This window comes from Urocitellus parryii, chromosome 15 (assembly GCF_045843805.1).
Source record: "Urocitellus parryii isolate mUroPar1 chromosome 15, mUroPar1.hap1, whole genome shotgun sequence".
In the NCBI taxonomy this organism is placed as follows: domain Eukaryota; kingdom Metazoa; phylum Chordata; class Mammalia; order Rodentia; family Sciuridae; genus Urocitellus; species Urocitellus parryii.
In genome coordinates, this window is record NC_135545.1 from 45,856,873 (window position 1) to 45,871,444 (window position 14,572).

General features: G+C 34.4%; 1 protein-coding gene across 1 annotated transcript in view; it reads left to right on the plus strand.

Annotated features, from left to right (window-relative positions):
* Positions 1-14,572, plus strand: part of LOC113190127 (uncharacterized) — a 272,978-nt gene that overhangs the window by 83,752 nt on the left and 174,654 nt on the right. Inside the window, exon 5 of the mRNA XM_077793155.1 lies at positions 8,921-8,967. Within this exon, the coding sequence (XP_077649281.1) occupies positions 8,921-8,967 (47 nt within the window). The remainder of the gene's footprint in view (positions 1-8,920; positions 8,968-14,572) is intronic.

The window sequence follows — 14,572 nt, forward strand, 5'->3', positions numbered from 1 at the left end:
TTTCCTAGGGCTTGTATTGGAGTTGTATTGGAGTTCTCATTTACCTCCAAGATTTTTTTTATCTCCTCCCTGATGTCTCACCAAATTATTATTATTTTTTAAAATTCCTAGGTCTTTGATCCACTTTGAGTTGAGTTTTGTGCATGGTGAGAGATAGGGGTTTAGTTTCATTCTGCTGCATATGAATTTCCAGTTATTTTTTTATTTTTTAATTGTAGTTGGACACAATTCTTTTGTTTTATTTATTTATTTTTATGTGGTGCTGAGGATCGAAGCCAGGGCCTTACACACACTAGGCAAGCACTCTACTGCTGAGCCACAACCCCAGCCCCTCATCAAATTATTATAAGAATGATTTGTGTTTGAAAAGTATCTCATTATTTCATAAGATAAATTACGCAGTACAAAAATATTCCTGGAGTCTTGTCAGTATGCTTTCTTCTCATAGAAAAAATGATTGGAAAAGTCAAATTAGATGAAAAGATAAAGAATTGGAACAAAGAGAGTCCAAGGATTTTCATATTAATGGATAGGTTAGAGAAGTGATTATAAAAATGCACTGAATTTATTACTAATATGTATAAACAAACATATACTTTTATTGTTGGAAAATGTACATAAAATATAGCACTATGACAATTTTTAGGTGTATGTTTCAGTGGTATTAAGCATATTTCCAATATAAGTCCACCATCACCATCATTTCCAGAAGTTTTTCATCTCTCCAAACTGAAGTGCTACACCTATAAAACAATAACTTCCCATTCTCCCTCACTGTGCAGCCCATGGTAACCTCTAATCTACTTCTAGTCTTTAGGAAGTATACAAAATATCATACAATATTTATGTTCTTTTTATGACATTGATTAGGATGATATTTTCAAAGTCCATTTGTGTTGTAGAATATAATCATTCTTTCTTGAGGTTTCATGTTCTGAAATTTAGTTAGCCATGTCAACCATAGTGCAAAAATATTAAATGGAATAATCAAGAAATAATAATTCATTAGTTTTGAATTGCATACTATTCTGAAGTAGCATAAGGAAAGCTCATGATATCTTACTGCACAGGAAAGGAATACACTTTGTCTAGTGTGTCTACCATGTAAATACTACACACCTGTTAGTCACTTAGGAATAATCCCAGTCATCTGAACTACTGTCAAATATGATAGTGCTTACAATAATCGTTAGTAGCCTAAAGCTATGTCACAACACCTGTGTTATTCTTATGTCACCTCATCATGGGGGCATTTTTTTACATCATCACAAAAGGAAGGGTAAGAACAGTAGAATAAGATTTTGAGACAACATTCCCATAATTTTTATTATAATATGTTGTTATAATTGTTCTATTTTAGACAATGTAAATATTCTTCACCTGACATTGTTTTTAGTGTTTCTTTGTTGTTGTTTCTGTACCTTCTGTTTCATGTGCTGCCTCCTTTTCAAGATTCTTAAAAGGAGACATGCCCTCAATTTTCTCTATCACCCTCTTATTTTTCTTAGATCTCTTAGAAAATCTTAGTTTTATGAATGTATTTTATTTCTCTGTAAACCAAATTCTCAGTGTTTACCATCCTGCCACATAAGATTTTACCTTCAGAATTATTTTTCAATCTCAACCTCTTCCCTACTCACCAGAGTCAACACATCAGTATATTCTTAAACTGAATTATTAAATGGAAATGGATTAAACAATCTAAATCAGAATCACAAGGAAGGGTTGTATAAAAATGCAGATTCACATGCTTTACTGGACTAACCAAACAGGTTTTCAAAGATTGAGTCCAGAAATCTGCTTTGTAAATAGCTCCTTAGGAAAGACTTAGAAACACTACATTTTGAGAACTACTGCATTATATCAAGTTTCATCTAATTCTGCTCATTCTTCCTATTCAGGGTTTCCCATCCATTTCTTTCCTATCGCCTCTCCTCTGGTTTAGGGCTACTTCATCTCTTAGCTGGAATGTGCGTAATAGGATTTTCCTGCCTCTGGGATATTTCCAACTTTAATTCATTCTACACACCAGGGTATTATTAATCTTACTAAATCACAGCTCTGCTCATTTAATGTGACAAGAATTTATTGAGAGCTTACTATGTACTAGGTGCTCTAGGGCAGTAGGTTCCAGATGGGGCTGATCAGCATTATTAAGTGGGGAAAATTTGTCTATAGATTTTCTACCAACTCTTTAAGCCCACTAAATTAGTATCTTCAGAAGTAGAGTTGATAAAAGTTTATTTTTAAAAAGTTCCCCAAATGATTCTTATTATGGTAACAATAGACTGAATCATATAAAGACTTAGACATTATCTGTATTTTTTAATTAGAGCATTATAATTACACACGGTATTTGGATTCATTTTGACAATCATATATGCGAGGAATTTGATTTCAATCCCATTCCCCCTTTTTTCTTCCCCTCCTCCCTTGTCCTATTCTCCCTTTTCTACTCCACTGATCTTCTTTTCACTTCTTTATTTTTTAAAAATTTTTGATTGGTACTTTCTACATATACATAAAGTGAAATTCCCTTTGGCACATTTATATACACATATAACATGATTTTGCCAGATTTATTCCATATTTCTTCCCCTTCCTTCCTCCCTCCCTTTTGTTGTTCTTCTACTCCACTGATCTTCCCTGTATATTTATGATATCTGACTCCTCCCCAACAGTGCCTTCTTTCCCTACTTTTGTTCTAGCTTCCACAATGAGAGAAAAAAGTTCAATCCTTGATTTTCTGAATCTGGCTTATTTTATTTAGCGTGATGTCTTCAATTTCCATCCATTTACTAGCAAATGCCATTATTTGATTCTTCTTTAGGGCTGAGTAAAACTCCATTATGTGTATATACCACATTTTTTGATCCTTTCATCTATTGACAGGCATTTGGGTTGATTCCATAATCTGGCTATTGTGAATTATGCTGCTATAAACACTGAAGTGGATATATTTCTATAGTATGCTGATTTTTGTTCTTCTGGATAAATAGGAGTGGAAGGGCTAAGGCATATAGTGGTTCCATTCCTAGCTTTTGAGGAATCTTTGGAGTATATTTGAAGGAGATATGAACATTGCAAATGACTACCATATACCACATTGAGTAATGTTATAAAAGAGATACCAAGTACCACAGAAAGATTAATTATAACTGCATTAGATACTTCCAATAAGTCATCCAGCTTGCTGAAATTTTTTCCTCCTATAATTTCTCATAATACTTACCTATAATTCTTTTCTGATCTTTTCACTTTTATCTTGCACTATAATTATTTTTTAATTCATCTCATTTCCTCTGCCCTATTTCTTAAAGAAAGAGCCTTACCCTTATCGATGCATACAGTGATACAAGGAATTTTTAAAAAAAAATTTTCATGTAGTCACAGCATAAAGATATATATATATATATATATATATATAAATGAAATCATGTATACAGTAATCCCTCCTTGTGGTTACATTCTAAGACCCCCAGTGAGTGCCCAAAACCATGCATGGATAATACTAAACTATATACAATGTGTTTTCCCCTATGCAGACATCCCAGTGAAAAAATTGAGTGTGGTAAAAGATTAACAATAATAATGAAATATAACAATTATAAACATTTACTATAATAACAGTTTGTGCTCTAGGACTATATTAAAATAAAGACTACTTAAACATAAGCACTGCCGTAACATGAGAATGGATCTAAAAACTGAAATGACCACTAGTGATTCACAGGGGGGTAGTGTATACAGTGTAGATGTGCTGGCCAAAGGGATAATTCACATCGTGGGCAGGATGGATGGGAACACAAACTTTCATCATGCTACTCACAACAGAGTGCAATTAAAACATCAATTGTCTATTTCTGAAAATTTCCATTTAATATTTTTTGAACTCAGGTTGATTATGAGGAACTGAAACCAAACCAAACCAAACCAAAAATGAAGATAATCTAGTTTTGCATTTAATAAATTATGTCAAACAAGAGGATGCCCTTATGACTTGGATGTTTGTGGCCAAATTTATGGATCTGAATCTCAATATGACATTTAGTACAGTTCCTTGAACACAGCAAGAACTAGATAAAATAAATAATTTGTGAACCAGTGGGGTCTGGGAAATATATATTTGCATATTCAAGAAATACTTAATATGCCCTTATGCTACCATAAGAGGTTATGATTGCAAATGAGGTAACATGGCAAACTGAAGCCATGAGTCAAACCAGCCAAATTTTATTTATTTATTTCCCTGAAGCTGGGGTTGGTTGTACATAAATTTAACTTGAATGTCTTGCCTGGATAAGTACTCTGATTTACCATTGGCCCTACCATTCTCTATTATCTTACACTAATCTGATTTACATATCTCTGTCATCTATAGTTCTAAGGATAAGAATCACCTAACCCCACAATGGGGATTAAGTTAGGGCATTGAGCATCAGCATGCTAGGCAAACACTTTACCCTCAATCTTAAAGATGAGAATTCTGAAAGGTGACAGGTCATTTGTTCCATCGATTTCATCTTTTTAACTGTTCCTGTTGGGGGCTTCGCTGTGTTTTCCCAAAATTTGTATGTTGAAGTCCTAAACCCTAGTACCTCAGACAGGAACCATATGTGGAGACAAGATCTTTAAAGAGGTAATTAAGTAAAAATGAGGTAGGTCCCATTCCTGTAAGATTGGTGTCCTTACTGGATCATTTGGACACAGATAGAAGAGAGACCATGTGAAGACAGAGGGAGAAGACAGGCATTTATAAGCTGAGAGGCTTTAGAAAGACACCAAATTTAGAACCAAATGTATGGATCTGAATCTCAAACCCTGTCTTCACCTTAATCCTGGACTTTTAAACCTCCTGGATTGTGAGAAAATCTCCTGGATTGGGTGAGAAAAATAAATTGTGTTTAAGTCACCCAGTCTGTGGTATTTTATTATGGTAATCCTAGTAAAAAAATGCAGTTACCAGCTACATTTAACATTAACCTAAATTTAGGCATTTTTTTTTTTTTTTACATCAAAACCTGTGTACTATATTTAAATCATTCTGCAGGGACAGTGGTGAATACAATTCTAAGTAGAATATATTAACTGAGGCAAATTATATGCAAAATATGTTCATAAACATAAATAATAAATATTATAAGATAAAGCAAAAAGGCCAAATAAAGTGTATATTTTTAATTCTACAGACACACAAAAGAGAATTGTTTGTGGGCTAGGTCACAAAAGATTCAGAATTTGTGCTGAAATCTTGAAGGTAGGAAGGATTGAACCACGTAGAGGGGTGAGGATATGTAGGAGAGAATAGTGTATAAAGCAAATATATGACTACTACCACAATACAGGTGGTCTGTGTTTTAAGTGCCCCCTCTTCTTACAAATGCATTATTTGGTTCATTTTTGTTTTCTATCCAAGTATTCAAATGTATTTAATTTTTATTTAGTAAAATTTCTAACCTTCATGCTCAGGGAGTTATTCAAAATGTTTTGTCTGCTGGAAAAGTGCTCATTAGCAGTGAGTTTTGCAGATGAAATTTTACAAAGGAGTTGGTAGGAACCTAAACACATATAGATCTAAGTTTTTGCAGATGCTTTTCTGAACCTTGGTTCTAGAAATTCTTGATGAGCAGGTAAGTTTAGCTGAAATTTTAGGTTTTGGTGACAGTAATTTAACAATGACTTCGTGGTTTGTTAAAAGATGCTATTTTCAAGCTATGAGATTTTATTTTAAAGCTATAGAAACCTGTCTATGGAAAGCTTTATTTCCCCTCTATCATTTGAACAATGTTCATTTTCTTTCGGAAAAAAAACTTATGTAAGGCTATTGTTATCAAATGAGATATGCACTGAACCAAAGAAGCTATGTTTAACATCTATGTTCAAATTAGATTAGATGAGAATAATTTTTCTTACAGAAAGAGCTCAATTAGTTTGACTCTTGGAATCATTTTCTCAAACCACGTATCTGCCTTTAAATTTACATGCGATTAGGCTATTAAGTCACAGGACCTTTAAGGCTATTGAAGAAGAAATCAAATTTCAAGTCTTTTGTAGATTGTTCAATTAGATGGAATTTTTGAGTCTCAAAGAACCCAGAACTTTTGCAACTCAGAATTGCACCGAGTGTTTAAAGGCTACAGAATATATTCGGGGTACAGTTTAAAAAGCTACCGAGTGGTTAAAGATCCAAATTTTCAACTTTTCAGTACCACCACGTTGTGAGACAAAGTTGACTTTATGAGTTTCCGTCATCCTCGTGTAAAGAGGAAGTACTACCACATGCTTATCCCAGGGAAAAAACCTGCACCTTATAACCGGATAGGTGACTCGTTTGGTGAGAGAGGGTAAAGAAAGTTGCGCAGGTGGCGAAAAAGCCAGCAGCACCAAGGCTCCTAGCCTACTTAGCAGGGTGACTTCGCTCGAGAGTCTCTCCCTCTGGCCGGAAGTCACCTGAATGAGCCGGCCCGGAAGCTGTCATCTTGGCAACACAGCTTCGTCCCACCCACTTCCTTTAGCCACGCCCTCCTCCGTAGACGTCTCCGGCTCCTCGGTCTGCGATTGGCCCATCTGTCCTTCACTCTGGGAGATGGGCGAGACCGCAAGGCCGTGGAGCTCGCTTTTGAATTTGTGGCGGTCAGACTCGGCGAGTTGCCGTAGGGTCTTGGGTGTGTGCTCCAGCCCGAGATTTAAGGATGAGCGACCGCGAGGGGAGAATGATGAAAAGGGCGGCTGGAGCTGGAGGGGCGTCAAACAGGCCTTCTGCGGAGGGGAGGCTGCAGCGGGGCTGCCTCACTCCCCTGAGGCAGGCCCGCTTTGGCCCCTGAAGGAAGCTCGCCTAACGCGACCTCCCCTCTTCACAGCTGTCGCTTGTCTTCTTTCTGTTGGCTGAAGCAACACTGCAGCTCAGACGTGTTGACTTTTCTTCCCTCCAGTGTAGTTTACGCCCCACCGATCTCTGTCAGGAGCACATCCTTATCTCCATTACCAACAGGGTCCGGAACTTTCTACCTGCACTTGACAGTGTGGACAGACGGCTCCCCAGCAACCTGGTGAGCCTCGCACACCTCACAAATGGAGTCCAGAATGTTCCTTACCTAGGGATGCTGCTGTCCTCCTCCCAGGCAGGAAGTAGTGAAGGTCACGCGGAAAGGCAAGGGCAAGCACCTTACAAAGCGCTACAAAAATGTAAGTTATTGATGAGTTCCTATGGAAAGCGTTTTGTGCTTGGTCAGACCCTGTTGATAATATGTCTCATCTTGGGGTTAGGAATACTGTTCAGACTTTGAAAAGTAAAGCCAATATGTTTATTGGAGAACCAACTCTGGCAATTGATCCAAAGCATAAAAGCCATCACTGATTAAACCCTCTCTCTTCTCTAACCTTTAGCTTATATGTATGTTATGATCCCCTGTTGCAATGCATGTAATTTCCATTGAGATTCACGACCATTTCAGGAGATTTAACAGTATTAGCTATCTTTCCCTTCACTGTCTGTGACTATAATAATCCGTGATTTCTTTTCCAATTTAATAATTCAAATGAGCTTCTTTATGCACAACCTCTAGAACAAAGGTTCTTAAATTTCTTTTTGGTTGGAAGTTAGAGAAATCACATCCCCCTTGGAGTTGTTAAAAAAAATCAGATAAAAGAAAAAACAAACAAATAAAAAATAGAGCTTTTCTCCAGAATATGCACAGACACAAATTTTTTTTTTATCAGTTCCAGGAAACTGATAAACTTTGAAATACGGCTATTTGTAGGGACCCCAGTCAATTTCTAGCAGTTTATTTCTATTTTATTAAAAAAAAAAAAAAAAAGGAAAATCAGCCAGGTGTCTCACTTTTACAAAATGGTTATCATTTGAGTTAAGACTTGTAAATCTAAGGGAGGTGGGGATTGAAAAGACTGAAACTTTCAACTGGGCAGTGGTTTAAAAATATTAGAAAAGTTATTGAATTCTTATTAGAGTTATAGGAAGATTTTTCACAGATAATGGTAGTATAAGGGTACAGGGACATACAGAAAAATAAGTTGACTAGATATTGTATCCAGAGTGTTTTTAAATTAACACAAAAAAGTAGGAAAATCCTTGATCAGCATGAGGAGTGAAAATTTGTGTGCCTTGTTATGATTTGGGTATGAGGTATCCAGCTGTCCCCAAAAGTTCATGTGATGGACAATGCAATTGTGTCTAAAGGTGAAATTATTAGATTTTGAGTTATAACCTAATTGGTGATTACTGGGTCGTAGGGGTGGGCCCATGGGGTGTGCCCTTGGGTTTTTATTTTGTCCCTGGCTCCTCCCACTCTTTCTGCTTCCTGGTTGATGTGAGCTAGCCAGGTTTTCTCCATCACATCTTTCTGCCATTATGTTCTGCCTTACCTCTAGTCAGAACCATAAGGAGGTTGGCTAACCAAGGATTGAACATCTGAAACCATGACCCACAAATAAACTTTTCTTCTTCTAAATTTTTTGTTGTTGTTGTGTGTTTCAGTCAAAGTGACTTAAGGCTGACTAACACATGCTTTAATTTTTTGGATGTTTTATATCGAAGCAATTCAAATTGTGAAATTCTGCCAGCATGCACTGACTATAAACTCTTATATATACTCTGGAATCATTTCAAGCATTATTTTTTCACGTAGAACTTCAGTTCACCTGAAATTTATTTTTGTGTATGATTGAGGAATGGCCTTAACTATTTTTTTTATTATTATTCTGCTGTCATTTGAAAAATTATGGCCCATGTATCAAATCTGGTCTACCACTTATTTTATAAGTTCTGTTGGAACACAGTCATGTCCATGTTTTTACTTATTATCTGTGGCTGCTTATGTGCTGCAATGTCAGAGTTGATTCCTTGTGAAAGAAACAATATGGGCCTCAAAACCTGAAAATTTTGCTTTCTGATTGTTTACAGAAAATTTGCCAACCGCTGGACTAGGACATCTTTTTGCCACTGAATTGGTAATGTCAAGTTTATCTTATCTAGTTTCCTTATGTGTGCCTGTGTTTTTGAGCTATCCAGTCTGCCTCCTTTGTCAAGCCCCGAACATAAAATACAGAATATTAAATTACTATAGTTCTAAAATAAGACTAAATAAATATCCAATAGGTAAACTGCTCTTTCATCCCACACATCAAATTTTTCTTTTACTTTGTTATTCTTGGCCCTTAAATCTTCCATATGAATTTTATGATTAACTTGTTAAATGCCATGAGAAATCATTTTGAGTTCTGATAGAAACTGCCTGAAATATAAAGATTAATTTAGAAAGAATTGTCATCTTTACAATATTCAATGTTCCCCATCCATGAACATAGTATACCCGAACATACTCCATGACTTTTAATGTGATTTTATAACTTTATTCTTTAGAGTTTCCGCAAGGGAGATTGGAATTTGTTTTGCTTTATTGTGATCGTCTGGATTTTAGAATTAGACTAATGGTTGCTGACATCCTTAAATGGTCTGAGATGTGTTGTATCCAAACAGTTTATATAGAATTGGCTTTTTTTTTTAATGAAATGTTTGATAGAATTCACCCATTTTGGCTGGTGTTTTCTTTGTGAGGAAGTATCAATGAAGTTAAGAAAATAAGAGTAAATTTTATTTGCCTACATCTTTACTATTCTGTCACTCTCATTTCTTTTTGTAGATCCATATTTTCATTATTTCCTTAAGTTAGAAGCACTTCTTTTGATATTGCTTGTAATACAGGCTTGTTGGTGAAGGATTCTATCAGTGTTTTTTTTTTTGCTTTTTTTTTTTTTAACTTGAGAACATTTTTATTTAATTTCCATTTTGGCAGGATTATTTTAAAACTGGATATATAATTCTTGGTTAACTTGGTTTTTTAGTTCTTTACCATTGTCTTCTAGCTTGTATTATTTTAAATAAGCTATTTGGAATCATTCTTATCTTTGTTCTCTAGTATATAAGTGTCCCCCACCTCCCACTGCTTCTTTTTCTTAAGTTTATTGAGGCATAATTTACATATGTTAAAATAATTTTTTAGTAACATAGTTCTTTGGGTTTTAACAAGTGTAAAGAACTGTTACCACAATAAAACACAAAGTATTTCTGTCAATTTTAAAGTTCCCTCATACCCTCTTATCATCAGTTCTCTGACCCATTTCCAGCCCCTAACAGCCACTGATCTGATATCTGCCAATATGGGTTTACATTTTGAGATTATCATGTAAATTGAAACACAGCTGTTTGTGTCTCGTTTCTTTCACTTGGCATAATTCTTTTAAAGATTTATCCATGATGTTGCATATATCAGTAATTTATCCCTTTTTATATCTGAATAGTATTACATTATACATTGGTATAACAGTTTGTTTATCCATTCACCAGTTAATGGACATTTGGGTTGTTTCCAGATTTGGGCTGTTAGGAAGAAACTGGAATGAAAAACAGAGGTAGAAAAAGTGAGAAAAATGAATTTGAGAAAAAGGCATTAGGCATTTGCCTACAGATCTTTGTGTTGTCATAGATTTTAATTTTTGCTGGGTGATTACCCAGGAGTGAAACTACTGGGTCTTATGGTAAGTATATGTTTAATTTCATAAAATATTGCCAAATGTTTTCCCAAAGTTGTAGTTACATTTTGCATTCCCTTCAGCAGCAGATAATTATTTTATTTATTCACATGAGTTCTTGGTTTTAGTAGTAGTTTAAATTTTAGCTATTCCAGTAGGTATATATTTATGTCTCATTATAATTTAATTTGTATTTCTCTAATGAGATAGCAAATAAATGTATGGAAGATGCCCAGTATCACTCAATATCACTCATTGTGATATTGTGCATCTTCCATACATTGATTTGATATCTCTTCATCTTTAAAAAAAATTTTTTTTAATTGTACGTGGGTACAATATGTTTATTTTATTTATTTATTTATATGTGGTGCTGAGGATCAAACCCAGTGCCCAACACATGCTAGGTGAGTGCTGTACCATTGAGCCATAATCCCAGCCACTATCTCTTTATCTTTGATAAAACACCTAATAATATGTTCTACCTGGGGCTGGGCTGTAGCTCAGTGGCAGAGCGCTTGCCTAGCATGTATGAGGCATTGATGTCTATCGTTAGCACCACATAAAAGTAAATTAATTAATTAATTAAATAAAATAAAGGCATACTGTCTGTCTACAACTATAAAAAAAAAGTTAAAAGAAAAGCCACACTAAGAGGCTGAGGTTGTGGCTCAGCAGTAGAGCGATCGCCTAGCATGTGAGAGGCACTGAGTTTGATCCTCAGCACCACATAAAAATAAATAAAATAAAGGTATTGTGTCCAACTACAACTAAAATAAATAAATAAATAAACAAAAGCCATACTAAAATGTTCTACCTAATTCTTTCATAGCCTTATTGAGATGTAGTTGACATAAACTAAATTGCATATACTTAAAGTGTACACTTTTACTAGTTTTGGTATATGCATACACCCATGGAGCCAGCAAAATTAATGTACGTGCTACAATGTGGATGAACCTTGAAAACTTTATGCAAAATGAAAGAAGCCAGTCACAAAATGCCAGATATCGCATTAGTCCATTTATATAAAATATCCAGAATATGCAAATCCATTGAGAAAGGAAGTAGACTCATTGGTAGGGACTGGGGCAAGGGAGAATAGGGAGTGACTACTAATGATTATGGGATTTCTTTTGGGAATAATGAAAATCTTCTAGAAATAGTTGCAGTGATTGTACAATTGTGTAAATATTCTAAAAACTAATGAATTGTACATTTTAAAGGCTGAATTTTATGGAACATGAATTATCTTTCAGCAAAGCAGTATTTTGAAAAAGGGAAAATAAATAACACATTGTGATCCAGTAATGGTTTGTTCAAAAAGTATGCTTCATAACTAGAAAATCATCAGAAGTAAATGTCCATAGTAGAATGATTATAAAATGGTTTTATATTCTCAAAATGAAAAAGTGAGGCTATTAAAATAATGAGGTAGAACTATATGTATCAATATGATGAGTCTCATAATCACTGAAATAAAATAGGTTGCAGAGGAATCTATAACATATATATGTAATGCAGGATTAAAGTTTAAAATATATAGAACATTATATAATTTAGCAAAGTATGAAAATGTGGAGATCATAAACATCAACTTGCGGGTGTAATTAGTTGTAAAGAAAACTTGTGTGGTGTGCCTGTGGAGAGCTGGGAGAAGGGAGGTGGGGAGAATGTTATTAAGGAAGATTTCATTGAATGCTTCAATTATATTGGTAAAGTTTTTATTTCAAGGTGTGTAGTAAATATACAGAAGTGTGTGTGTGTCTGTGTATGTGTGTGTGTTTTAAAATATTTTTTTAGTTGTAGATGGGCATAATACCTTTATTTTTATGTGGTGCTGAGGATTGAACTCAGTGCTTCACACGTGCTAGGCAGGCACTCTACCACTGAGCTACAGCCCCAGCCTCATGTGTATGTATGTTTTTTAGTACCAAGGATTGAATCCAGGGGTGCTTAACTCTGAGCCACATCCCCGACCCATTTTATTTTGAGAGGGTCTCACTAAGTTACTGAGGCCTCAAATTTAGAATCCTTCTGCCTCAGCCTTGTGAGCCACTGGTATTACAGGCGTGTGCCATCATACTGGACAAAAGTTAGTTTTTTATTTTTAGAATATTTTAAATAATATTTATAAGAACATACACAAGACAGAATAAAATGGTAGTAGATTATGGGAGGGATAGATAAATAAGGTAAAACTTTTTTTCACTTGCAAAAGAGTAGTTTTTTCAAATGTATGACTGAAGACAGATAAGAACCAGTTGAGAAAAGCATGTTTGAGGGAGGACTGATTTGCACACGTGAAGCCATTATATAACTTCTTTTAAAGAAGTTGTGGTTTCCTTTGGGAATAGTACACCAAGCAAAAATGTAAAGTATGATGGTCTGGAAGCCTTTTCACTAATGCATATTTTGCAAAGTGGTACTACTCTCAGAAGTCAAATCAATGCTTTCTAGGAGATATTTGAATGATATCAAATAGTCTCAGAGGGAGGAAACAAGGATGTGGAGAGTAAGGAAAAGCCATCAGTAGATTTTTCTTACGTGGGTAGGGTCTTAGTTTAAAGGTAATCACCTAGTCAGGAGGTCCCCTGGGAAAGAGATTACACAGCTGAAACAAGAGGGTGCTTGAATGCTTTCAAATATTTATTGATATCAGATCCCTTTCTAATATCAAAGAATTAAACAGATTTGGATCTTCAAAGAGAACAGAAATTTATTCTAATGAAAGAGAGGGTTTTTATTATAACCAAAGACTCCTCCAAGAAATAATAAATGTGGTAGGAAATAATTCTAATATTACTTAAAACAAAAAGAAAATTGAAAGTTTAATATTAGAGTAATATTATAGTAAAATTGAAGCAATAGCATGGAAAATAAATATCTAAATCCTACATTTTATTTTTTTTCAGAAAATGAATGTTAGACTTCCTGTTCTACAAGGAAAAGCTAACCTAAAATGCCCCCTCTTACAGTTACGTGTATATAGCATATAAAAGACATTTAAAAAATTAAGAGAAATTCCCAGGGTGCAGAAGTAGTCAGGGATCTGTTAGGCATGGACTGGAAGAGCATTAAGTCTCTAGGCTGATAAAACGGCTTTTCCAAGGGAGTTAAAAAAAAAAATCCCTGTTATGCTTTTTATATATTTAGCAAAATATCTTTTAAGAATGAAGGTCTAGTAAAGAGAGTTTTAGATTAAAAAAAAAAAACTAAGAGAATATTCTGTATGTAGATCTTCAGTTCTAAAGTAGCTTGATAAAGTTGTTGAAAACTAGTTTATGTGTAGTATTCTGTTTTTGGACTCACTAGTCTGTCCTGCTGATTTATTTATCTATCCCTTGTGTCTTTCTGTTTCAAAATTAGATGTAATAATTCTGTAAGTTTGTAAGTCTTAATATTTAGTAGTGTCACTCCTCTAGCTTTATATAGTTTTTAAAGACATAGTGTCAGTTTTGACCCTTTCTATATGAAATTTTTAATCAAGTTGTCAATTTACTACAAGTTTTCTGAGAACGTCTTTGAGATTACATTGAATCTATATAAGACCAATAAGGTGATAATTGACTCAATAAGAAACATGATTCTTTCAATGTGTGAATATGACCACTTTTTATTTGTATCATTTTCTAATTTTTCTCAGCAATGCTTTCTAATTTTTGATATAAAGATATTGCACAAATTGTATTAAATTTATCCTTAACTAGTTCATATTTATTGATAATGTTGTAAAATTTGTTATTCTTTTAGTTCTTTTGTCAATTTAAAAATATAGTTTTTTTTTGCATAGTAATCTAAAATTCTGTGACCTTCCTAAATTCATTATTAGCTTTTTATTAGTCTTTAGACTTTTGTATGTCACTAATAATTTATCTGGATGTTTTGCTTTTATCATCCAGACATGTATGCCTTTAATTTATTTTATTTTTTGTCTTATTGAGCTCTCTAATACTTCCAGTGTGATATTTAATAGAAGTGACACTACATCTTTGCCATATTTCTGATCTTTGAGAAAAAGTGT